The 24,129-nt window shown below is 44.8% G+C and overlaps 1 protein-coding gene and 1 pseudogene across 1 annotated transcript in view; one reads left to right on the forward strand and one right to left on the reverse strand.

Moving 5' to 3' along the window:
• The window catches only part of LOC148773332 (uncharacterized protein CXorf49 homolog), a 61,405-nt pseudogene extending 56,539 nt beyond the window's left edge, over positions 1 to 4,866 (reverse strand).
• Positions 4,867 to 5,672: 806 nt separating this feature from the next.
• Positions 5,673 to 24,129, forward strand: part of LOC148773333 (uncharacterized) — a 149,519-nt gene continuing 131,062 nt past the window's right edge. The window contains exons 1-2 of the mRNA XM_088834273.1: positions 5,673 to 5,749; positions 6,486 to 7,036. Of these exons, the coding sequence (XP_088690399.1) occupies positions 5,673 to 5,749; positions 6,486 to 7,036 (628 nt within the window). The remainder of the gene's footprint in view (positions 5,750 to 6,485; positions 7,037 to 24,129) is intronic.

The raw sequence follows: 24,129 nt of genomic DNA on the forward strand, positions 1-24,129 counted from the left end.
GCTTCCATCTATGGGGTCACACAGAGTCGGACACGACTGAAGTGACTTAGCAGCAGCAGCAGCAGTAGCAGCAGCAGCAGATTTAAATTAGCTGGAGATTCCATGGGCTGAAGTGAAGTGAAAGTCACTCAGTTGTGTCCAACTCTTTGAGACCCCATGAACTTTGCAGTCCATGGAATTCTCCAGGCCAGAATACTGGAGTGGATAGCCTTTCCCTTCTCCAGGGGATCTTGCTGACCCAGGAATCAAACCGGGGTCTCCTGCATTGCAGGCAGATTCTTTACCAACTGAGCTATCAGGGAAGCCCTTCCATGGGCTAATGGATTCTTGATCTTGAGGACATGTATGTAGAAGGTATAGTTTTGGCCAATGGAGGATTTCAAAATGGCTGGTAAAGTCAGCACCACAAAGAACTACAAGCTTGATACTGCTTCCACTGGATTGTGAGTGAGCTCAGGCACAAAAGGTATAAACAGGTAGTCATAGAGGCAAGTCTATGAAATACATGACCATCCCATAAACTCCATCAGTAGTAAACCAGAGAAGCTTGTCTGATTCATTGCCTTTCCATGTTATATTTGGGTTGAAATTTCATGTTTCTGTATCTTGGAAATGTTAGTTGAAATTGAATTTACTTAGAAATTGAAGACATCGCTGTTGAAAAAATCCCTGTATTACATTATATTTTTAGGCTATCCCTTCCTGGTTATAACCAGGAAACTATTGTGTATACTAATAATAACATCTGAGTATCTCCTGTGCACCAAGCACAGTGTTAAGCACTGTATGTACATTATCTCATGCAATCTGATCCAACAAACTAAATACCAAGATCACCCCATTTTTAGGTGGTGGTGATTTAGTCGCTAAGTCATGTCTGATCCTTGAGACACCATGGACCTCACAGCCTGCCAGGCTCTTCTGTCCATGGGATTTCACAAGCAAGAATACTGGAGTGGGTTGCAATTTCCTTCTCCAGAGGATCTTCCCAACCTAGGGATTGAACCTGGGTCTCCTGAATTGCAGGCAGATTCTTTACCAACTGAGCCACCAGGGAAGCCCCCCATTTTTAGGAGTGGTAGTCAAAAATATTGAACAACCAGGATGGGCCCTGATCAGAATGGACACCTGCAGAATATCAGCACAGCCATACTCATGCACATCAATTGGATATTGGCCTTCTTCATGTTATGGATGAGAAGATTGAGGCACAGAGAGTTTAAGTAATCTGCACAAGACATGGCTGGCAGTGGAGCTGGGGACTTGAAATCATATCAGTGTATCTCCAAAGCCCACATTTGACTGTCACCACTATGCTGTGCTGCATAACTTCCCAGGACAGAGGGAAGGCTGACCACATGTCTAATTATATTTGAGTCCTTGATAAAGCTGAAACATTAGTTATTCAGTTTTATATTTTCCCTTCATTAATCCAAAACCCTGACCTGTATAACAACTCCCAAATTAATGTTGTAGAGATAGACAGTTCATTACCTAAATATAGCCTTAATATTAAATGTATAGAAGACAAGTCATTGTGTGGCAGATATAACCCATCCTGGGGAGAAGAACGACTTATACTTACTGCTTTAGAATCTTTTGGGGAGATAGGAGTTTGCAGAGGAAGGCAAGTGGTCAACAGGTCAAAAGTAGGATAATGAGGAAGTGGCCTAATATGATTTCTCCTGAGCAAAGCAGGCATGTTAAAATAAAATTACCCAGGGAATGAAACATTTGAATGTTCCTAATTATGGCCATATCCTAACAAGGGAGGGAGGGAGGAAAAACATGATGGTGGGGTCAGGGGTGGAGGACTGCTGGTGAGAGGGGGATCCACATATGATATGAGGGTGAGGGAGTGAAAAAGAATCTGGTCACACTCTGCTGGAGTCTCCTGCAGCTTCTTTCAGAATACTGCAAGTCTGCAAGTCTTTTCTCGCACTTTCAGCCTGGGCTCAGAGTCAGGGCCAAAGTTCAACCAACATCAAAGTTTATTTTTGAAATAAAGGTTTATTTCCTCATGGAATTCTTGAATGGTTTGCCCTGTATCGTGTGTGTGTGTGCGTGTGTGTGTGTGCGTGTGTGTGTGTGCGTGTGTGTGTGTGCGTGTGTGTGTGTGTCTGTGAAGCATTGAGTCTGGGCTGAAAGGAATTTCTCTGAGGACCTTGAGTAGTCTTAGGCTTACACGCCTACTGCCCTGGGAGGTGATTGATGGCTGTGTAAGTTTCCAGTCCACCCCTGGAGGCCCAGCTTTGGGGTGCAACCTTCCCCACTCCACTGCCTCAGCTGCCTCAAGGGCACAAGTTTGCTCTCTCCTCAAATCTTGTAGCACTGCTCCTCGCCCCACATCCCCTCTTCAAAATGTGGCGTTAATTAGCATGGGTTTGTCTGCCTTGTTATTTGAGCGTGGGCTTTATTCTGATTGAAAAACCAAAAGCTGCCAGTTTGCTTTCTTTGGGCTACTTTCCTTGCTAGGAGAGAGAGTTTTTACTTGTGTTTTTAACTGTAGAGCCAAGCCTTAATACCAAAATGGGTAATAGACATTTTAAACAAGAGTCAATCTAGTGTTTGCCAATTCTTGTTAATTTCTCTTGATACAGACACTTAGAACCAGGGAACAACAGAATGTCGGAGTGGGAACTGAGGAGCAGCCTTTTTCCCCCGATGCTGGCTATATATATATTTTTTCCCTTGTAAGGGAAGTATCTTTATGTAGTCTCGTGGCAAGGGGATGTGAGGTGGAATATATATTCTTACAATGTAGATACAACAATCGATTGACTATAGAGGAATGTAACGGAGAAGTCAATGGCACCCCACTCCAGTACTCTTGCCTGGAAAATCCCATGGACGGAGGAGCCTGGTAGGCTACAGTCCATGGAGTCGCTAAGAGTCAGACAGGACTGAGCGATTTCACTTTCACTTTTCACTTTCATGCATTGGAGAAGGAAATGGCAACCCACTCCAGTGTTCTTGCTTGGAGAATCCCAGGGACGGGGGAGCCTGGTGGGCTGCTGTCTATGGGGTCACACAGAGTCGGACATGACTGAAGTGATTTAGCAGCAGCAGCAGCAAAAGAATATAAAGGAGAAAACTGGCATCTTTGCTTAGCCAATAAGATACTACTATTTAGGTGTACTTCAGAGGTAGCAACAGGGGGCACAACCTTCTTGTTTTTCATGGTGAAATTAGATGGAGGGCTGCACTAGGAAGCTGGGTAGGTTGTATGAAGTTTGTTCATAGATTTTCACTTTGAAGCTATGAAAACTGTCAGTTTGGAGGAAGACAAATGGCATAGTATTAGTATTAGTCGCTCAGTCGTGTCCAACTTTTTGCGACCCCATGGACTGTAGCCCGCCAGGCTCCTCTGTCCATGGGATTCTCTAGGCAAAAATACTGGAGTGGGTTGCCATTTCCTCCTCCAGGGGACCTTCCCAACTGTATATAAAGGAGACTTCATTAATGTGCATTAGAGGATACCCCAGGTTAACCTGTTATAGAAAACTGTCTCTTGAGTCTTCAAATTCTGTACCAATTCACTATTTATTTTTTCAGATTCAGTTTTTGATTGAAATTTCTAGGTTCTTAGCAGCAAGTAGTTAGCCACAATAGGAAGTAGGAAGGAAAGTAGAGGCCTTGCTGGTCATGAGTGGTCAGCTCTCCCATTTCCCTCCTACTTGTCTGGCCACTTCTTAGTCTCTGCTTTTAGGCCAGACCTAGACCTAACTCCACAGGAGTGTCTTGCTTGGATTCAGACTGCAACTCGGAGCACAGTAACAGATGAATGACTATAGGCCTGGGGTCTGGGAGTTGGTGGGTGGGTAGAAAGCACCCAGCATTCTCATCTTGGTTGGTAGGGGCCTCTTAGAACACAAAGTGCCAAGATTTCAAACAACTCAAAGCCAGTGTTTCATTCAAGGAGCACTTTCTGGCTACTTGGCCCTGGAGACGTGGGCACAGATGAGGCATAGCATCCTTGCCCCTTTCCTGAGACACAGTGTTCTGCTCCAGAATCCGCAATGTTTCTGTTGCTTCTTGGGCCAAGTTAAATACTTTAATAAGGCTCTTCATATCAGGCTCTGACTCTAGACCAGCTTCATTTACTCATTCATCAACATATATTTTCTGAGTACCTCCTGGATGCCAATTGTTAGGCTTGGTATTGGGAACATAGCAATGAGTAAGACAGACATGGTTCCTCCCCTCAGGCAACTAACAGTCCAGAGGGAGAGACAATATCATTACAAAAACAATATCATTACTATTAAACAAGAATGATTGTGAGGATACCGTGCAGGGGTGGAGGGGTGATGTGGGAGCATGGGGCAGAATCCTTCACCTTAGCTGCTTGCCTGTCCCAGACAGCTTGGCTGGAGTGTGGTACTTCTAGAACCCCAACCCTCCCTCCACAGAATGGATCAGAGGCTCTCTACATGCAAGCCTGCTTCTCATTTGAGGTCTCACCTTTCCTGTTGGGAAGAGACTGGAGATATGAAGGAACATGGAAATGTATGTGTATTCCCCTGACTTCTTCCATGGGATGTGCAGTGTGCCTCTGGCCCTGGGAACGGAGGAAGGGCTCTGTTCTGAGGTGGCCCCATCGCAAGTTCTTGATGTTTCCTTGATGAAAACCAGGGCCAGTGCTCTGAAGAGGCTGGAGTGAGCAGATTCGGCTGGGGGGAAGGGCGTGGGGTTAATGCTGATTTGCTTGCAGTTGAGCTTGTTATTAGAGAGCTCTGAAAGATTTGTCAGCTTTAGGAACCAGAGTAGTGAGTGCAGCTCAGACACCAGGCCTGGCCCAGGCCTGCCGCCCTCTGGCAGTGAAGCTCTGCCCACACAGTCTCCTTCAATCTGCTGGTACCTCATTTCTTTTTCTCCGGAATGGAGATCAGTTTAAACAGCCCATAGGTTAAGGAAAATTATCCCTGGAGAGCCCAGCCAAGTCCCTACTTCCTGCCAGTCACTGTGCTGGCTCAGGTTTAAGTTTGCCGAACAGAGAATTTCAGGTCCTCATTCTACAACTTGATTTTATGGTTCAGAAAAATGACTATCTTTTGCCCATTTGTTTATTCTTCTTTGAATCAGAACCCAACTTTTCTAGTATCCATGTTCCAGTATACTGAACCAGGGATACCTATTTACTGAAAAGGGTAATCAGATTACTCTTTATTTATTATTTTGGCCACCTGGCATGCAGGGATCTTACTTTCCTGAGCAGGGATCAAATCTGTGCCCCCTGCTGTGGAAGCTTGGAGTCTTAACCACTGGACCACCAGGAAAGCCCCAGATTACTCTTAACTAGTAGTAGAACCTTGAACTGCTTAAGGGGCAATTCTGTGAAAGAAATGAATAAAAACATGTCACATTCAGGATCATTAGTGCAGACACACGTATTCTGTTCAAGGTGTTTTACTAAAAGACTATAATGGATTATAAGAATGGGAACATTTTTTAGGAGGAAAGATGAGGAGAGATTTACCAGAAGTGGAACCACACCAAAGTCAAAGAAGTGAGAGGAGAATCAGATGGGAGACTGGGTGTGTTGAAAATAAATGTTCTGAGTGGAAACTGCCCAACTGTACAAGGACATACGCACACTTGGGGATTCTGATTTTCTGAGGATGCCACTATCCTCCACTCTTCTACCTTCTAGAATGGAGAGAAATCAGGACATGACCACAGGGTTTCCAGTACTGAAAGCACACCCCGGCTCCTATACCACCTCTTCAGTGGGCATCCTAGGAGTGCAGTGAGGCCAGAGATAGAGGTCGTCTCAGCCCAGAGGCCTTGCCAGGAAGAAGGGGCCCTGGGGCCCTTTTTTTGCTTAAAATATGGATTGTGTCCCTCTATCTGGACGGAATCTGCTGTTGCAGAGAATGGGTTTGTTTTCATTCATTCATTCTTTCATTCACTCATTCATTCATTCCAGAGCCTTAAGAGTAGTCCAGGACTGCTGACTAACAGTAGTCCAGGACTCCCCAGAAACTCTGCCCTCCTGAACAGTCGAGTAAGATATTTGGTTCTTTCCCCACTCCTTTCCAAGCTCCTGGGCGGTAGAAGGCTGTGCTCACAGTCTAGTCGTCTAGTCTGTGTGTGGCAGTGAGTATATGTTTGGGAAAGGGAATCTAGAGGAATGAGGTCAGACTATTCGGCGGGTCTCCGCTGGTTACTAGCTGCTGTGGGCAAGTGTGCCCTTGAATTTCTATTATTTACGAAGAAAACGTTTAAAGCACACACACACACTGAAGCAGAAAAGAAATTTAACCACAAGTACTGGGACTAGAGCTACAACAGGAGGACGTGGGCACACAACACCGAACGAACATCATATACACAGTCCACTCTCGCAGACATTCCTTCTTTCACCCTCCAGCTCGATCTTTTTTACTCCCACTTCCCTTTCCCTCTTCTCCGTGATCAAGCGCTAATCTGTGAATCTCTGACCGCAAAAAAAAAAAAAAAAAGTGGGTGGGGGGATCCTGAAGTAGCAGAGTGAGGGAAGAGGAGGTGGAGAAAGGCGGAGAGGAGGAGGAGGAGCCCAGCGAACCGGAGTCAGAGAGACTGGTGGCTCCAGCGAGTGTGCAGCCCTGGGGGGAGTCGGCGCTCCAGGCTGGGAACCCGCCCGCTCGCCAGCGCGCGCCCAGGGGCCTGCTTCCCCTGGAGCTGGGGCGGCCGCTCAGGGGCGCTCGGGTCAGGGTCGCTGCTCGGGGCGCGCCGGCCGCGCCGCCAGCCTGGTCCCCCGCGCCCACGCCCGGGATGCCGTTCTACAGGCGCACGGTGGAGCCCCAGCGCCTGTGCCCGCGAAACCCGCCGCAGCCGCTGACCGAGCTCCGCGACGTGAGCCACCTGGCCGCGCTCAGCGTGCTCCGGCAGCTCGCCGACCTCTGCGGCCACTCGCTGGCTCTGCTCGAGGACCTCGAGGGGCACCTGCTGGCCCTGGGGCGCCGCACCGACAGTCTGTGCCGGCGCACCGTGCGCCTCCGCCGCCGCCTTCCCTACCGCCTGCTCGGCCGGGAAGACCACGAGGAAGAGTTCGGTAAGCCGCGCGGGGCCGGCGGCCGCGCTCGCACCCCGCCTCTGGGGGCGCCAGCACGCGCCCGCTCCGCGCCCGCCCCTCCCCCACGTCCCCCGCCCTCCCCTCCGGCAGCGGGGGATCCCATTTCCCTGACCCCGCGCCCGCCGCGCTCCGGCTGGAACTTCCTGCCCCTGGACCCGGTCGCGCCGTCCCGAGTGGCCATGTGTCCGAGGGGTAGTTCCCCGCCTTGGGACTGGCGGCCACCTTCTGGGGCTTTGGGGCAGGAAAGCGGGGGACCTGCGAGGGGCCCCGGGAGCCGCTGAGTCTCCACCGTTTCGGCGCCGCCCCCAGGCCCGAGGCGTACTCGTCTTCGCGGCGTCGGGAACTCAATGGCCGCGCCTCTGGCGTCTTGGCTCCAGTCTAGGAACTTGGCCGCATCGGAAAGCGCTGCCAGGGCCGCCCGCCACCTCCGCGGCGGTGGGAGCCCCGCCCGCGGTGCCTACCGACTTTAAACCTGTACAACTTCGCGCTGGAGTGTCATCGCCGCTCTCGCTGCGAGAAAAGTCTGAGAGCCCGCCGGCTTCTCTCCGCGAAATAGGGCTGGTGCTCCAGGAGAGGGTGGCGAGGCGGGCAGACTCCCCCTCGCAGCTGGCTTCTCTGACCCCTTACCCCTAGGGTCCGGTTGCACAGACTTGTTTGGGAGAACCGTTTAAAGCAACTGTCTTCAGTTTTGTGATCCCTTTAGAAACCAGCCATGCCTGAGAAACTCGGTGGTGCCCTCACTGAGCACACATTGTCCGTCAGAGGGCAGGAGGGCAACGCGAGCCCTTGTGCTTTACTATTTGGGACCCCAACACTTTAAATGGGGAATCCCCTGTCCGTGGAAATGCCGTGATCCTTTAGAGTGTGGGACTTTTGGTGAAAGCAAGGGGATCGAATGTGCTAGAAATGTTGACCTCAGCTGGGGCATGCCAGGTACCAGGGCCAATTGACAGCACCAGAAAGTTAGGAGAGAGAAGGAGCAGGGTGGAAAGAAGTTTCAGATGGGGTCAGGATGGCTACGAACTGACTTGTGATTGCAGCTGCTTTGGGAAAGAAGTGTTTGAGTCAGCCCTTCTCCATTGCAGACCTCTCCTCGATCCCACCCCTTCCACAGAATAGGAGTCACAGGCCCTGGCTCCCCCTCTTCCAAAAACTCTCTGGCCTCTGAGGTAGATGGTGGAGGTCACTGGGTCCTGTGGGGAAAGGAAGGTGGAAGACACAATTGACTGCCAGATGGAATGTAGACACGGGGCCAGAAACCTCTGATGGGCAGGGGAGCAGGAAAGCTGGGGCCTTAGGTCTGGTTAATTCTCACTTAAGAGAGAGGGTAAGAAGGTCACTGTTGATTTTTTTTTCTGGGATCCCACTGACTACCAAGGTTAGCGTAGGAGAAATTTGAGAAGTCAGTTTGGGGAGTCATTTTCAAAATGCCCACCTGGCCTGCAGAGAGCCACCTAATGAGCGCATCAGGGTGAGTTAAAGACAGTGAGGAAGTTCTGTTTTTCCAACTTGCACCTTTCTGTCTGAGAGCCCTTTCCGTGTGAGGGAAGGAATGGCTTCACCAAGTTGTCTTTGGGCCAGTGACCTGCTGGGTTAGATGGCTTTATGCGATGAAGATATTTTAAAGGAAGGGAGCAATTTCTTCAGAAAAATTGCATTGGGTTGGCTTCCTTGAAATTTGTGAGAGCTGAGAGAGTGGCTATCTCTCATCTTTGGGGCAGCTGCTTGCTTTTGAGAGTGTACCTGTCTCCAGGCTCAGAGACATTGAGGGGGCCTGCTGTATAAATGGAACACAGCTACCTTAATTTGGCAAGATCTGGTTTTCCATTTTCTGGTCTAATGCCCTACTCTAGACTCCCCTTGAGGTTCCCACTGCACACTTTTCAGGAGCTTTGATTGTGTGGCACTTAAATTAGGCCTTCTCAGCAATGATCTGAGCACAAGTGCCAAATGCAGAGGGAGTTGGGGAGTATAATCAGTGCACCATCTGGCCACCCCCCATGTTGCTTGGATATAAGTTTCAGTAAAGTGTTGAGCAGATGTATATTATATATTTTGACCCCAACTAAAAATGCTTTCCCCCGCATTGTTTTCAGGGCTTGCCCTTTTCTTCTTCCCTGTTTCTTTTCCTCCTAGCACTCCTACTTTGTTACTGGCCATTTTGCTGGTGGTGGGCACTCCCAGTCAACATTTTACCCTATATGTCCTCCATCAGGCTGGATTTCCCCCAAATTCTTGCTCTAGCAATTTTTTTGGCCATGAGGTCAGGAAAGAATGGGGAAGGAAAGTTTTGAAGCAACATGGCCAGAGTGAATGACGCCTGACAGGCCAGCAGCTTGTAGCCTCCCTGCAGGGACAGTTTGGCTGCCACCTCCAGACTGAGTAATGACAAGTCAGACTGGCCCATAGCCTTCAGGCTTGTGGAGATCACACTGCAGGCTGAGCCGGGCAGGGAGGCCAGATGGGGGAGAACAGGGAGAGGAGAGGGAGAAAGATAGAGGAGGAGAAAGTTGATGCTAAAGGATTCCAAGGTGTTCCTCTCCACAATCAAGGATCACGCCCCCACCATCTTCAAGGTTACAAGGGTGGGACTGGACTGGACTGGTTGCCTGGCAACACCCTCTCCTTCACTGAAGGCTTTTCTTTGGTAACTTGAACCCCTTTGGGACTGCCCCAGAAGCTCTTGTAACTGGGGGATGGGGTTTGGATTGAGGAGAGGATGCGCTCCAGGACTGCACCAGGTTCTTCTGGTTGTAGATCTGTCGCTGTTGCTGCACCCTTGGCATCACCCTAACTATAACTTGCATTTTTCCTCACATCTGCCTTTAAATATGCCCCTCTTTATTGTATTCATGTCCTGGACTTTGTGCTCTTCATCTCAAGAATGGCATGGTCAAAGCCAGTGGGAAGCCACTGGTCAGAGCAGGCATATAGCTCCATGTCTTCCGCCATGTGCTGAGTCAGTCCACGCTTTCCAGTTTCTCCCTCAGCGATCTAGTTAATGTATGTAGGTGTTTAGATGATAATTACAAAAGCAATCAGACCATTGGCCTGGAGGTATAATATCTCCCGTGCAAGCAAAGAAGTCACTGAAGCACAGGACAACACTAGGTATGTTTAATAACACTGGGGAGGTATCTTGTTACACTAGCCCATGAACTTGTTGTGGGAAAGATGCTCTGTTCCTTCTTGCAATGATTTTGGCTTGAATACAGCCAGTTGGGTCAATGGTGGAAACTCCCTCTTCACCTTTATGTAAAATTCTTGCCTCATGATTTTCCAACTTTGTGGCAACTCTGGCTGCAAATCAGAAAGAACAGCTGGTTTATTTATGTTTAAACCATAATTCCAGTATGAGCAGAGACTGTTGTAAATCTATACGGAGATGAAAAATGAAAACTGAACCTCTAGACTGTAGCCAGTGTACCATTAGATGAGGTGTGGTAGACCCTGAATCTGACCATCATGGCTACTGAGCAGGGGATATGGCCTGCTTGAGAGCTGGATGGAGCAGAGAGAACTTGGGGGATTTGGAAAAGGCACACTACCAGGGCTCACTTTTGTCTCTCTTCTATCTGTCAGCCCCAGAGACTGTTGGGACAGTTGGTTTGACAGGGTGGGGAGAGGGAGCAAGCCTATTTTCTTTTAAATAAATACCATGAAATTCCTGCTTCATGGTATTTCCATGTGTTGAAAACATCTTTGGAAATTTGGACACCAAAATGTCCACTAGAATTTCCTCCACTTTAGAAACAAGAAATTTAATCTTTTCCTTTTTTTTAGACACATGAACAGCTAAAGCGATAAAAACATCAGAATGATGGAAGAGTAGAGTAATAGGAGAGGATTCAAGTTACGGCTCTTGGGCTCAATTTTTATCTTTGTGGCGTTGATTAGGTGACAAGAGAAGGGTGGTGAATTTGCATCATTTGTCCTTGGATTTCTCTGGCATGGGTGGAGTGGAGTTTATACTATGTGGCACCAACAATTTGGTCATGAACCATTATGGGCACCATAATAGTTGACTTCTGTATTTTCTTCTCAGGAAAGGGTAGGGACTTATCTAAAGGCACCCAGATGGATCAGGATCTTTTGTAGCTTTAAGTGCTGGAAAGATCATAGTGCCTCTTCATACCTAATTCCAAATGAAAACAATACTAAACATGCAAATAAAATCTTATTTTAAAGGATTACTCAGAGCTCCACTTGTATGTTGAAAATAAAATAGCTTCTTTTTAGATTCTTTCATTCTCTCTCTCTTTTGTACTCCTGTTATTGGTGCCCTAAGCATGGACATAATCTGCCTCTTGGGGAATGTGGTTCTGCTTTGGTCACAGTGCATGTCAGTGGCAGGAGGCCTTGATCTAGAAGCCAGGGCTTCTGCCATCCAAACCAGTGCTCTGCCTTCTGCAAGGATGCTAAGTTCAAAGTCAGCTGTTCATTGAGAGTCACTGCCGTGGTATTTTTTTCTAGCTGGAATAGTTTAGGATGAGGAATAGCTCCTGCTACCTTTGGGAACTGAGGGATGATCTAGAGAACAGGCCTCCTGGGGTTTCTACAGCTGGAACTTGGGGGGTGAGATGGAGGCAGAGGGGAGAAAGGAAGATCAACCTTGCATCATGTAAAGAATAGATGTGAGGCAACAGGATCCCTTGCTAAACAGTCTTCTTGAAGTGTTCAGTAGGAAATAGCCTTGGAAAAAGGCTCTTTAGTTGGGAAGGGATGGCTGGGCCAGTGACCTGACACTGTCCTCTGAAGGTCACTTTTCCACTGAATCTTTCCTTCACAATCCTTCTATCATCTCTATATTTTCTGTTTCCCCTAATAGCTTTTAATCCAACTGTGGACACTCCTCATTGCACACCCACATCCTATTTTCTGTTATTACAGCAGAGTCTTGTTGGCGTTTCCAAAGGTACTTTTATTAAAAGCCTAGGGGAATGAGAAAATAAAATTATTACCAAAAATGTGTTTAACATACATGTTTCTAAAGTATGAATTTTTTCTTCTGCAAAGCTTGAGTAGCTTAACGGGCTTACTAGCTTTGCTGCTCTATATATTCTTTCTGAGGGACTCAAATCACCTTTTCTTCAGATTAGTACTTTCTAGCTTTAAAGAAAGGGCACCACTTTGGGTACTGTTACCTTCACCCACCACTCACCCTTGTGCTGGGTTTTAGAGACCCACAGATAAATGAGACACAGTCTGTCCCTTCAAAGAGCTCTCAATTTCAGGGATAGATATCATCTTGTTTGCCAGCATATCAGCACAGGATGTCTGGGTACCTGGTGTTCTCCTCTAGGTCGAGGAGAGCTGATAACCAGAATCTGGACCCCAGTTAACACCCCATAGGATTTTCCATTCAAACTGGTTTGGGATCCAAGGATGGAATTTGGGGTTTTAGAATTCCCTATGGTAAGGGCATGGCAACCCACTCCAGTATTCTTGCCTGGAGAATCCCCATGGACAGAGGAGCCTGGCGGGCTGCCATCCACGGGGTCGCAAAGGAGTCGGACACAACTGAGTGACTAAGCACATGGTAAAAAAACAAACAAACAAACAATGATAGAGTGCTACTGGGAATTCAGCAATGCTATTACATGAATTTGTAGATTTTAAATTGATGATCTTCTCTTCATACATAGGCAGAATAGTGCTTATTCAGTAGATGAATAATACTTGGTGGATCTGCAGACTCATAGCTGTCTTGTGATAACGCCTCTAGAGTTATCTGGATGGCCTTCTAGAGTCTTCTACCCTCCTTTGGGAAGCACTGATCTAACCTTCCTGGTTCAAGCTGTCAGCTCTTTCCTGCTCTGGAGAATTCCATGATTTCACTCAGATAAGTCCTCACTGAAGTTTTCAAGTTATAGTTCACTGGATGGCAGTATCTTTTCTTCCACTTTATTACATCCACTTACTTACATCATATAATGAGTAGTATAATGTTTAGTGAACATACTGGATGGAAGTATCTTTTCTTCCACTTTATTTATTTACTTTCAGTTTTATTGGAATATAATTGACATACAACACTGCGTAAGTTTAGGTGTACAGGATGATTATTTGACTTACCTACATCATATAATGAGTGATTCCATTTTTCTATACCTTACAAATTGATCCCATGGTAAGTCTAGTTACTGTCACCACACAAAAAAAAGATATTACCTTATTATTGACTCTATTTCCCACACTGTACATTTTATCCCTATGATTCCTTTATTTTGTAACTGGAAGTTGGTGCCTCTTAATCTCCCTCATCTATTTCACTCATCCCCCTACCTGCTCCCTGCTGGCAACCACTGGTTTATTCTCTGTATCTATGACTCTGTTTCTGTTTCATTATGTTTGTTCATTTGTCTTGTTTTTTAGATTCCACATATAAGTAAAATCATCTGGTATTTGTCTTCTTCTGTATGACTTATTTCATTAAGCATAATATTCTCTTTAGAGAAATACCCAGAAGTGGAATTGCTGGATCATATGGTAGTTCTATTTTTAATGTTTTGAGGAACCTTTATTGGATGGAAGTATCTTAATAGACAAGACTATGTCAATAATGCCACAAACAGGAGATGTGCTGACTGTGTTTGCACAAGGAGGCTTGCAACAAGGTGCTTTGTATGTGAGGCACTGGGTCTGATTGTGTATAAGACCACTAGGCACAGTCCTTTAACTTGGGAGGTTTGAGCAACCTCTGTCTATCCCTCCTCCATTCCTGCTGTCCCTCCTCTCTTTCTTTCTAAACTGTAAGCTCCTCAATAGAAAGTAAACATCTTTAGGGTGGAGATTTTTCTCTGTTTTTACTGCCCTATCTCCAGTCCCTAAAATAGTGCTTGGCACTTAATAAATAGCTATTAAGTTTAATTCCTCCCTTGTTTCTAACCATCACACATGTATTGAGCACCTGACTCTGGCTCTGGCCCTGTGCTGGTCTCTGAGGATATAGAGCCAAGTTAGAGTGCAGCCCCATGGTCCAGCAGGGAGAGCCTGGAGTCATCATACTGCCCAATCATAGGCAAGCCCGGGGGTCATCGGAAGGCGAAGGAAGCTCATCTCGGGAAGGCTGTGTGTGTGAGTTCTGAAGGATGATCTGGAGCTGGCCAATTGAAGAAGGAGGGGGAGGGAATTCCTGGCTCAGGAGGTAGCCTGTGTGAGGCCCTGGATATGTGAGAGGGCTACTGTGGGGGAGGAACTAACTCAAGTGATTCAGGAGGAGCGGGTACAAGGCACCTCCTGACTCAGAGTGAGCCCTCAGGGCGGAGGTGGGGTGGGGAGGTGCTAACACCCTGTTTGCTGACCAAGAAGCTGGATACTGGAGCGTCCTTAGGAAGATTCAAACACAGTTGTACTAGGAACTGCAGATTTTCTTGATCTACGTTCAAGTTTTCATTATCCTTGGGCAGATGAGACCTGAGCGACCTTGGCCCTTCCCTGCTTTGCAGACCCAAGTCCTGGTTCCCCTTAAGACATCCAAGCCAGGAGGCACCCCATGCCACAGTGAGATAGAGGGAGAGAAAGCAAGAATCTACCTGCTTGTTATGTCCCCAGCTGTGTGGATCCAGTTGCATTCCAGAGCAAAATATATTATTCATGCCCCTGCATTCTTGTGAGTGGGGACATTTGATGTTTCACTATATGTTTTATTTTCTTTTCTTTCTAAATTCTTTCTGGATTCTTAAGAATGGTCTGTAATTCATCTAGGGGAAAATCAGAAAAATATTTTTTTCCCTTTGGAAAATGGATTCAAAGAGATGAGTTTTAAAAGTGATTCAGCTGTTTTTATTTTAAGTGCTTTTTTTTTTTTAATTTGCTTCTGAGAACAGTGTAATTAACTGCTTGGCAATTTATAGTTTGATTCCCTGTATCTGCGAAATAGTCAAACTCATGTTGTTTTCCCCAACCAGCAGGCCCTAAGGGGAGTGAGGTCTCCTCCACCAGCAGATCTTGGGCATTCTCTGCTCTCACAGGAGGCCGTGCATCACAGTTTTCAGTAATTCCAGTAGTGTCATTATATGCTCTTATTGCCCCAGATCCAGTAATTCCATTTCTAAGAACTTATGCTTAAAGAAATGATCAGATATTGTGGGGAAAATGTTTGTAGATCCTCACTGCATCTTTTGGTTATTTATATTAACCCCCAAATGAAAACAACTTAATGATATGAGTGTGGTTCTATAAATGTTGACAGGTCGATATGGTAGAAAACTAGACAACTAAGAAAAATAGTGCTCAAAACAAACATATGAGGATATGTGGAAATGTGCAAAATAATGCTAAGTGAAAAACCAGGGTATTAAATTGCATGTATGATATTATCCCTTCTCCAGGGATGATACTATCCAAAATAAAGCACACATATAAAAAAGAAACTGGAGGGGTATTGCCAAAATGTTAACAGTGTTTGTTATCTCCGGATGATAACAATGATAGTACATGATAGCAAAGATAGCAATGGTTGAGATTATGGGAGTGGGTGGATTTTTTTTCTTGTACCTTTCTGTATTTTTTGAAATTTCCTAAGTGAACATGGATTACTTTTAATGACAATGAATGACGTGTTAAAGAAAAGGATCTTGGGATTTGAAAGTAGCACCTGTAGATTTAAGACTGACTTGCCCAGCATTTATATTATTAAGCTGATTTGAGTGTCTCAGAACCACAGTCCCTCATCTGTAAAAGGAGGTTATTTAATTCTCCCCAGTTTAGAAGGCTGTCGTGAAGATCCAGAATAATGTGTGGAAAATGCTGGGCCCATATGCCACAATCCAGCACACAATCACACAAAACCTTTTGAAATCCCTGGATGAGGATACTGTCAAGATGAAATTATAATAAGAATGTTTCCTAGACAGCTCTGATTTGCAGCCATTCCTCCCTTTTGCAGAATATGTAAAGAATGCCTGCCTGTGTACTCATGGAGGAGCAGCATCTAGCTTTTGAAGCTGTCAGCTCATCTCTCCCAACCCAAGGATTTTCCTTTCCTTTGACTCCTCCCTTCATTCTCCCCCACTGACATCTGTTCACTGCCTCACCAACCAAGGGGGAAAACAGTCTTTGGAACTGAAGCCGAGGCACCACTGAGAGTCTTGGCAGATCTGAGATGTTTATTATCACAGAATATGTGGTGCTGGCTGACCACAAGGACCTGCCAGGCTGGGATGCCAAGGAGAAGCTTTAATGAAGCAGCAGAGGACGGATGCAGGTCGCACAACTAGACAGCATCCCCTGCCTTGGGGCAGAGCCCTTGTCTAAATGTCCAGCTTGCTCCCGGGTCACCTTTTCCCTCAGGACGGCTTTGTGGCTTCTGGCTTGGCTCACCAGTTTTACAGAACCAGCTTGATTTATGGGTGAAGAGCCACCTTCTTCTCACAAAAATTTCTGGGGCCTCAGGATATTTCAGTGAGGTATTTGGCAACTTGCCTGAGGATCTATTTCTCACCAGCATGGAAGTAGAGCCAGTAAGCCCTGATCTCGAAGCCATACAGCCTCAAGGTCATGGGCATACCTTGGGACTGTCTATAGCATGCCCAGACGACCAGGCAATTCAGTCATCTCCCTGAGTAGAATCCTTCACACTACTTGTCTGGTTGCATTTTTCACTTTTAAAACTACAGCCGAAAATATAGACCCTAGCTAAATTACTTGGAGAGCTTTAAAAAGTTACTAATGCCATGCATGACCATACCTCATACCAATAAAACCAGAATTTCTGGGAGATGAGGCCCAGGAACCAGGATTTTTAAAAGATCCCCAGGTGATTCTAATGTGCAGACGTGGTGAGAACCACTGTTGTGGTAAAGATGGTTAAAACTGGAAGGGACCGTCCAGAGTTTGAAAAATTATAATGTATTTGTGGATAATGAGCATGAACTATAATACAGGCTTATATGAAAGTAAGTGACAAAAATGTCCTCATGGATGAACTCATTGTAAGCAGTAATAATACCAAGTTAGATAGTACACTTCAAAAAAATTTTTAATAATGCATTTTATTTAACCCAGTATATCCAAAACAGTATCATTTTGCCATACAATCATTATTAAAATGATTAATGAGGTATCTTACATTATTCTTTTGTACTAGGTCTTCAAAACTTAATGTGAATTTTGCACTTACGGAACATCTCAATTCAGTCTATATGCTCCATGGTGCTATGTGGAACATGGCTTCCATATTGGACAGCACCACTCTAGGGCATGGACTTGTAGACCAACTGGTCTTCTGTATGAATAAAGAATTTAACTCCTAAAAATTGGATAATATACTTTTTAAACTTTATAAGACAACAGAGGAAATTAGAAGAATGAAGCCAGTTAGTTTTATTAATAAAAAGAATAAGTATATGTTAAGGCAAAGTTAAGCATCTTTAATTTTACATTTTTTGGTTATAATGGTTATAACATGTCATTAACAACTATTGACCTTCTAGATGAGAACAGTATATTTTAAAGATTTGTTTCTTTATTTAATTAATGTATGGCTGCTCTGGGTCTTTGTTGCTGGGTGAGGGCCTTCTCCAGTTGTGGCAAGCAAAGGCTACTCTTTAATTGTGGTGCTCAGGCTTCTCATTGCAGTGGTTTCTCTTGTGGAGCATGGGCTCTAGGAGCTGGGGCTTCAGTAGTTGCAGAGCATGAGCTCAGTAATTGTGGTGCATGGGCTTAGTTATCCTGAGGCCTATGGAATCTTGCAGGACCAGGGATTGAACTTGTGTCCCCTGCATTGGCAGGCAGACTCTCAAGCACTGGACTACCAGGGAAGCCTGAGAATAGTATTTTTGTTTTCTTACATCTTAGCTACTTGATATCACTCTTGATGTTACTGGGTTGGATCCCTACATCAAGTCAACCTCAACTTGCCTGTCTTTGCAAAAGAATATTAAAATTCCACTATGCAGAGGGTTGTTGGAGTACAGGGAAAAGGAAGGAAACTTCTACTTTGTAATATTTAGTGTTCCAAATTAGGCTATGCCAGAAATCATAAATAGAAATTGAAATGGTTACCTCTGAATCAATGTCTGGATTGGACTTCATGCTTTCTAGAAATCTCTTATGTGATGCACCATTTCATGCAGGTAGATTATTAGAGCATAATAGAACAATTGTATAGATTGTTGTGTTTAGTATTTTTAATTTTTTTTTTTCATTTCACCTCACTGCAGGGCATGTGGGATCTTAGTTCCCTGACCTAGGATTGAACTTGGGTCCCCTGAACTGGCAGCACAGAATCTTAACCACTGTACCACCAGGGAAATCCCATGTGTTTAGTATTTTTAAACCTATATCTACTCCAACAAATGCAATTTAGAAGAAAAAGTATTTCTCTTTTTATCCCTTCCATGATTCCAATAGAAATAGAGTTTCAGAATGTGGATCTAGGCCAGCAGTTGCCCAGAGAAAGGAAGGGGACTGGCCCAAAGAGGTCTTCAGGGTCAGTGGTTGCACTGGCTTCAAGTAGAGAACCTCTCCTGTGGCTGTTCTGAGATCCTGAGACATCCGTTTAGGTGACCCTATCATCAGCCCCTGAGAAATGCTGGGACAAGGATGACAAGTGAGAGGAAAAAACTATGGGGGGGGGACACTTTTAGTGTCCCCTCTCTCTGCTGTGATTAGAGGGGAGAGATACTAAAGACATCCTCTCTAATTTGTGTCCCCAGCAACAGCTGATGCTGATTATGACAAACAAGGCATTGGGAAGAGACTGCAGCATCTTCAGAGGAATCTGTTTAAGAAGACTGAGGAAAAGTTTTCAGGAAAAGTTCCACTCAAAATGATGCAAATTAAAGTAATGATTCAGTATGAAAAAGTCGGCGGGGGCAGAGTAAAACTCCTGGGAAACTTTGCTCTTGAGAGAGACTTGGGGCTTCTGGATAGCAAAGTTTCACTGTATTCCAATTTATAACCTGTTTCACCTTTTGAAATAATGAGTTACCTAAGTTTACTCCCCATTGTGAAACAGCATGATGAAATCTTTCCCCTCATAATTCCAAATTATTGGAAGTGGTAGATTTAGGAAACAAATGTTATTGACTTGCACAGAGGCTTTACACTTTGTGCCTGTAGTTTCAAAACTATCTGTTGCACGTGAGGAGGAGGTGGTGGGTGGAAGAGCCAGTGAAGATGAGTCCTTCCATTCCAGTTAGCATGTATTGAACTGCTGTTAGATGCCAGCGGGAGCTGGTAGCATATATATGGCACATAGCTGTCCCCTCCAGGTTCAGTTCAGTTCAGTTCAGTCGCTCAGTCGTGTCCGACTCTCCGCGACCCCATGAATCACAGCACGCCAGGCCTCCCTGTCCATCACCAACTCCCGGAGTACACTCAAACTCATGTCCACAGAGTCGGTGATGCCATCCAGCCATCTCATTCTCCGTCGTCCCCTTCTCCTCCCGCCCCCAACCTTTCCCAGCATCAGAGTCTTTTCCAGTGAGTCAACTCGTCGCGTGAGGTGGCCAAAGTATTGCAGTTTCAGCTTTAGCATCAGTCCCTCCAATGAACATCCAGGATTGATCTCCTTTAGAATGGACTGGTTGGATCTCCTTGCAGTATAAGGGACTCTCAAGAGTCTTCTCCAACACCACAGTTCAAAAGCATCGATTCTTCGGCGATCAGCTTTCTTCACAGTCCAACTCTCACATCCATACATGACCACGGGAAAAACCATTTCCTTGACTAGACGGACCTTGGTTGGCAAAGTAATGTCTCTGCTTTTTAATATACTATCAAGGTTGGTCATAACTTTCCTTCCAAGGAGCAAGCGTCTTTTAATTTCCTGGCTGCAATCAGCATCTGCAGTGATTTTGGAGCCCAAAAAAATAAAGTCTGACACTGTTTCCACTGTTTTTCCATCTATTTCCCATGAAGTGATGGGACCAGATGCCATGATCTTAGTTTTCTGAATGTTGAGCTTCAAGCCAACCTTTTCACTCTCCTCTTTCACTTTCATCAAGAGGCTTTTGAGTTCCTCTTCACTTTCTGCCATAAGGGTAGTGTCATCTGCATATCTGAGGTTATTGATATTTCTCCCAGCAATCTTGATTCCAGCTTGTGCTTCTTCCAGCCCAGCGTTCCTCATGAGGGTGACAAAAAGGGTGCCACCTTTGGATGGATCAATGAGGAAAACCCACTCCTTTTGGTGGAACCTTTAGACAAAAGCACATTCTTTGAGCATAGCAATTAGAAAAGATCACTTGTTCTGGTCATCCGTTCAGTTGCTCAGTCATGTCTGACTCTTTGCAACCCCGTGGACTGTAGCCTACCAGGCTTCTCCGTCCATGGGATTCTCCAGACAAGAATACTGGAGTGGGTTACCATTTCCTTCTCCAGGGGATCTTCCCGACCCAGAGATCGAACCCGGGTCTCTCGCATTGGAGGCAGACGCTTTAACCTCTGAGCCACCAGGGAAGCAGGTCATAGCTATTTAAAAATAGAGCATCCTCTGGGTGGACCAATTTTGAAATTAATAATTAAAGTCCATGTGCAGTCTGACAGGGCATTGGGTTTGACTTGAATTTTGTCCCCAACTTGAGCTCCCTTGGCAGGGTGCCCTTGTAGGAATACAACTTGCACAAGAGTACAGGTGGTTCTGTGGTGCCTGGGACTAGGCCAGGCACCAGGCATACAGATACATGTGAGAGCTAAATCCTGTTCTTGAGAAATTTATAGAACTCCCCCTCCTAACCCCCATCCTCTTTAACTCACGCCATCTGCTGCCAGCTCCACCCATGCTGCATCCTGCTTGGCAGAGCTTCTCTTTATGGTGACAAAACGTCTCCCCTCCAGATGCACAGGCTGCTGTCTGCTGTTAGTGGGGGCTGTGCTGCTCCTGCCTGAGGCTCCAGACTAAATGTCTACTTTCTATGATGAACAGCTCAGGGTAATTGTTCGTTGTGAGGGCTTGTTGCTTCTGGGTTCTAGATGGGAAAATATAGACAGCATTTCTTCAATATCTGTTTTAAAACTTGGCTGTGTTCTGTTTAAATGTGTTTTGAAATGGTGAGCTTGGGTAGAGCTGAGCTATTTTCCACCTTTAATTTTCATATTTTTTGACAAAAGAAAGCAATTTATCGCTAATATGGTGATTTAGAGCTGGCTTCAAGGGCTAATTCCTACCTAGCTCATTGTACTAAGATTGTGCCAGGCCCTCTGCCAAGTACTGGTTACAGTGAATTGAGTCTTGATATTTTGCCCTTGAGTCTTGATATTTAGCTGGGAGGACAGTGGGGAGGGAGATAACCTCACTGCAGGCTACTGGGTATTAGGTGAAAAGCATAGAGCAGAGGCAAGAAAACCTTCCATAGCCCTTTTCTCTCTTGTCTTCCTGAAAACTTCTATTCATACATCCAGACAGTCCCTCCTTGTTAAAACCTTCTCTGATTCTGCTATATTTCTGCTGTGCTTTGTTTACTTTTGCAACCTTGGTTCCTCCATGTGGCCAAGGTTGGGAGAAGATGGTTGAGGCAGAGACAGCCTACTATGTACTGAAACCTCTTGAATTCATTTTTATTTCCTTTCCTTTACCACCTTTTGAAAGTAGCATAACCCTCTTCTTTGAAACTTGAAAGAACAGCCTGGCCATTCCTGGCTGCAAGATGAACTGGAAGCTAGAAGTTAGCATCCTCTCCTGGGAAGAGTAAAAGCCTGTTTTAAAGGTTGTGGGGCTTTGGAAATAAGATAAAATTACTGAGGCCTTCGAATCCTAATAAGTTCAGATGAGTTTGAAGGGTTTCCTTCACCCTAAGGGAAATCTATGGTTATATTCTATGGTTGTGGGCTAGTGACATGCCTTTAGAGGTAGAAAGAGGCCCTGGTTATGAACTTGGCTGATTTCGCTCATTTTGCCAAGGGATAATGCCCAATTTCAGTATTTTCTAATGCAAGTAATTTCAGTGTCGGGCCTGTTTACTTTTTGTCGGGAGGATCAAATAAAATCCTATATGGAAAAGACTTCACAAGCAAAAAATCACCCCAAAATATTATGTATTTTCATCCCTGAGAACAAGGACACTGGCCAACTCATCCCTCTTTCCCCAGCATCTAGTCTGGAAGTAGGCACACTGCAAATGTTTGCTGAATGACTAAGTGGCGTAGTAGGAGATGGGTGTTTGTATTTCTCTCTTTTTTTTCTAGGATTCTACTTTTAATACCAGTAATAACTTTAATGACAATTTCCCTAATTATAAAAATATACTTATTTGATGCAGAAAAGTTGGAAGTATAGAAAGCACAAAGAAAAAAATAATAAAACAAAAATCATCCTTAGTATCAACCAGATACAATAATTGACTACATTCTGATATATATTCTTCTAACATTTTTCCTTATGAATGTTTCATTTTTGCTTTGTAAGAAAAAGTTATACATCCACCCTTTTTAGCCCCTTTCAAATTAATGTATCATTTAAAAATGTTTATATAATATAAATCATATATCTGCTAAGGAGTTATTCAGAATACATAAAGAATTCCCCATAACTCATCAAGGAAACTAAAACCTGTTTCCTTTTCTTTAAACATTTCTATATTATATAATAAATCTGCTATATTAATGCTTACCTTTAGCTGTTTCATAATTTCTGCCATTACCAATACTCTGAAGCCTGCAATCAGGATGTACCGCTGCCAGATTGGCAAGTGGTACCTGCGATATGACCTTTTCCTTAAGGGCTTAGGTCTCCCACTAGACCCCTCAAGAGTTGTGTTCCCCCAGTGCCTTGGTATCCAGTAAGTGCTATATACATCTTTGCTGACTGCCAAACAGGGAGAGCTAGTAGAACGTTTTTTGCACTTCTATTTGGCCAATCAAATTAGCTCTTGATACCAGAAAGTGACAGATATCACAGCTAGATTACCCCACTTTACTTTTACACTGAGGTGACCCTCTGTTTTTTTAAAATTGAAGAACTTTTGGACAAAAAAAAGCCATGGCTTTTATTGTTATTGTTAAGGGCTTACTATGTGCCTGGCAATGTGTGAATCATCAACTCATTTATCCTCACAGTGATTTCATAATATAGTTGCCACTATTATCCCCATTTTCTGGTCGAATAAACAGGCTCAGAGAAGAAGAAATAATTTAAGAGCTGTAGAGCTCAAGTCAGGGTAGGATCAAATGGGAGGCTTTCTAGGGGAACTCAGGAGATTCGGCAGGACTGTATTTGGTGGGACTAAAGGAGAATTAAACTTTGAGGAGTGAGACAGGAAGAGAAAACAGGAAATTGATTTTTTTTCTGTGAGATTAACTAGCACTTTTGGATTTCTTCCTAATTTATGAAGCACTTTTACATATGTTGTCTCATACAGTCCTCATGACAGCCTTGTGAGTTATTACTTTTATTTAAGAAATGAAAGGGGTTTCCCAGGTGGCGAGTGGTAAAAAATCCACCTGCCAATGCAAGAGACACAAGAGATACAGGTTTGATTTCTGGATTGGGAAGATCCCCTGGAGTAGGAAATGGCAACATACTCCAGTATTCTTGCCTTGAAAAATCCCATCGACAGAGGAGCCTGGCGGGCTACAGTCCATGGGATCACAAAAAGTCAAACATGACTGAGCACACACGCAAAGATATGAGAATAGATCCAGAGACATTACCACTGATTTTTCCATGAAGACCAATGAACCATTCATTAATTCAATAAAAACATTAATTGAGCATCTGTTGTGTACCAGGCACTGTTTTTATGCTAGAGATACAGCAGTGAACAGACAGACACAATTCTTTGTCCTCATGGAGCTTACAACATAGATAATCTATGATTTATCTCTTTTCAGTTATCCTCTGTCAAGTAATGGATATTGGTTTGGGTTTTCAACCTTGGCTGTGTGTTAGAATCATCTACCACATTTTGAAATAAAACACTGATGCCTGAGCTCCACTCCAGACCAATTAAATCAGAATCTCTGGGAGTGAAGCCTAGGCATTGGATGTATGTGTGTGTTTTAATTTATTTTTTAATTGAAGGATAATTGCTTTACAGAATTTTGTTGTTTTCTGTCAAACCTGAACATGAATCAGTCACAGGTATGCTTATATCCCCTCCCTTTTTTTTTACATACTTAAATTGGAG

The sequence above is a fragment of the Moschus berezovskii genome, chromosome X (assembly GCF_049115385.1).
Source record: "Moschus berezovskii isolate FMDL1 chromosome X, NW_MosBer_1.0, whole genome shotgun sequence".
In the NCBI taxonomy this organism is placed as follows: domain Eukaryota; kingdom Metazoa; phylum Chordata; class Mammalia; order Artiodactyla; family Moschidae; genus Moschus; species Moschus berezovskii.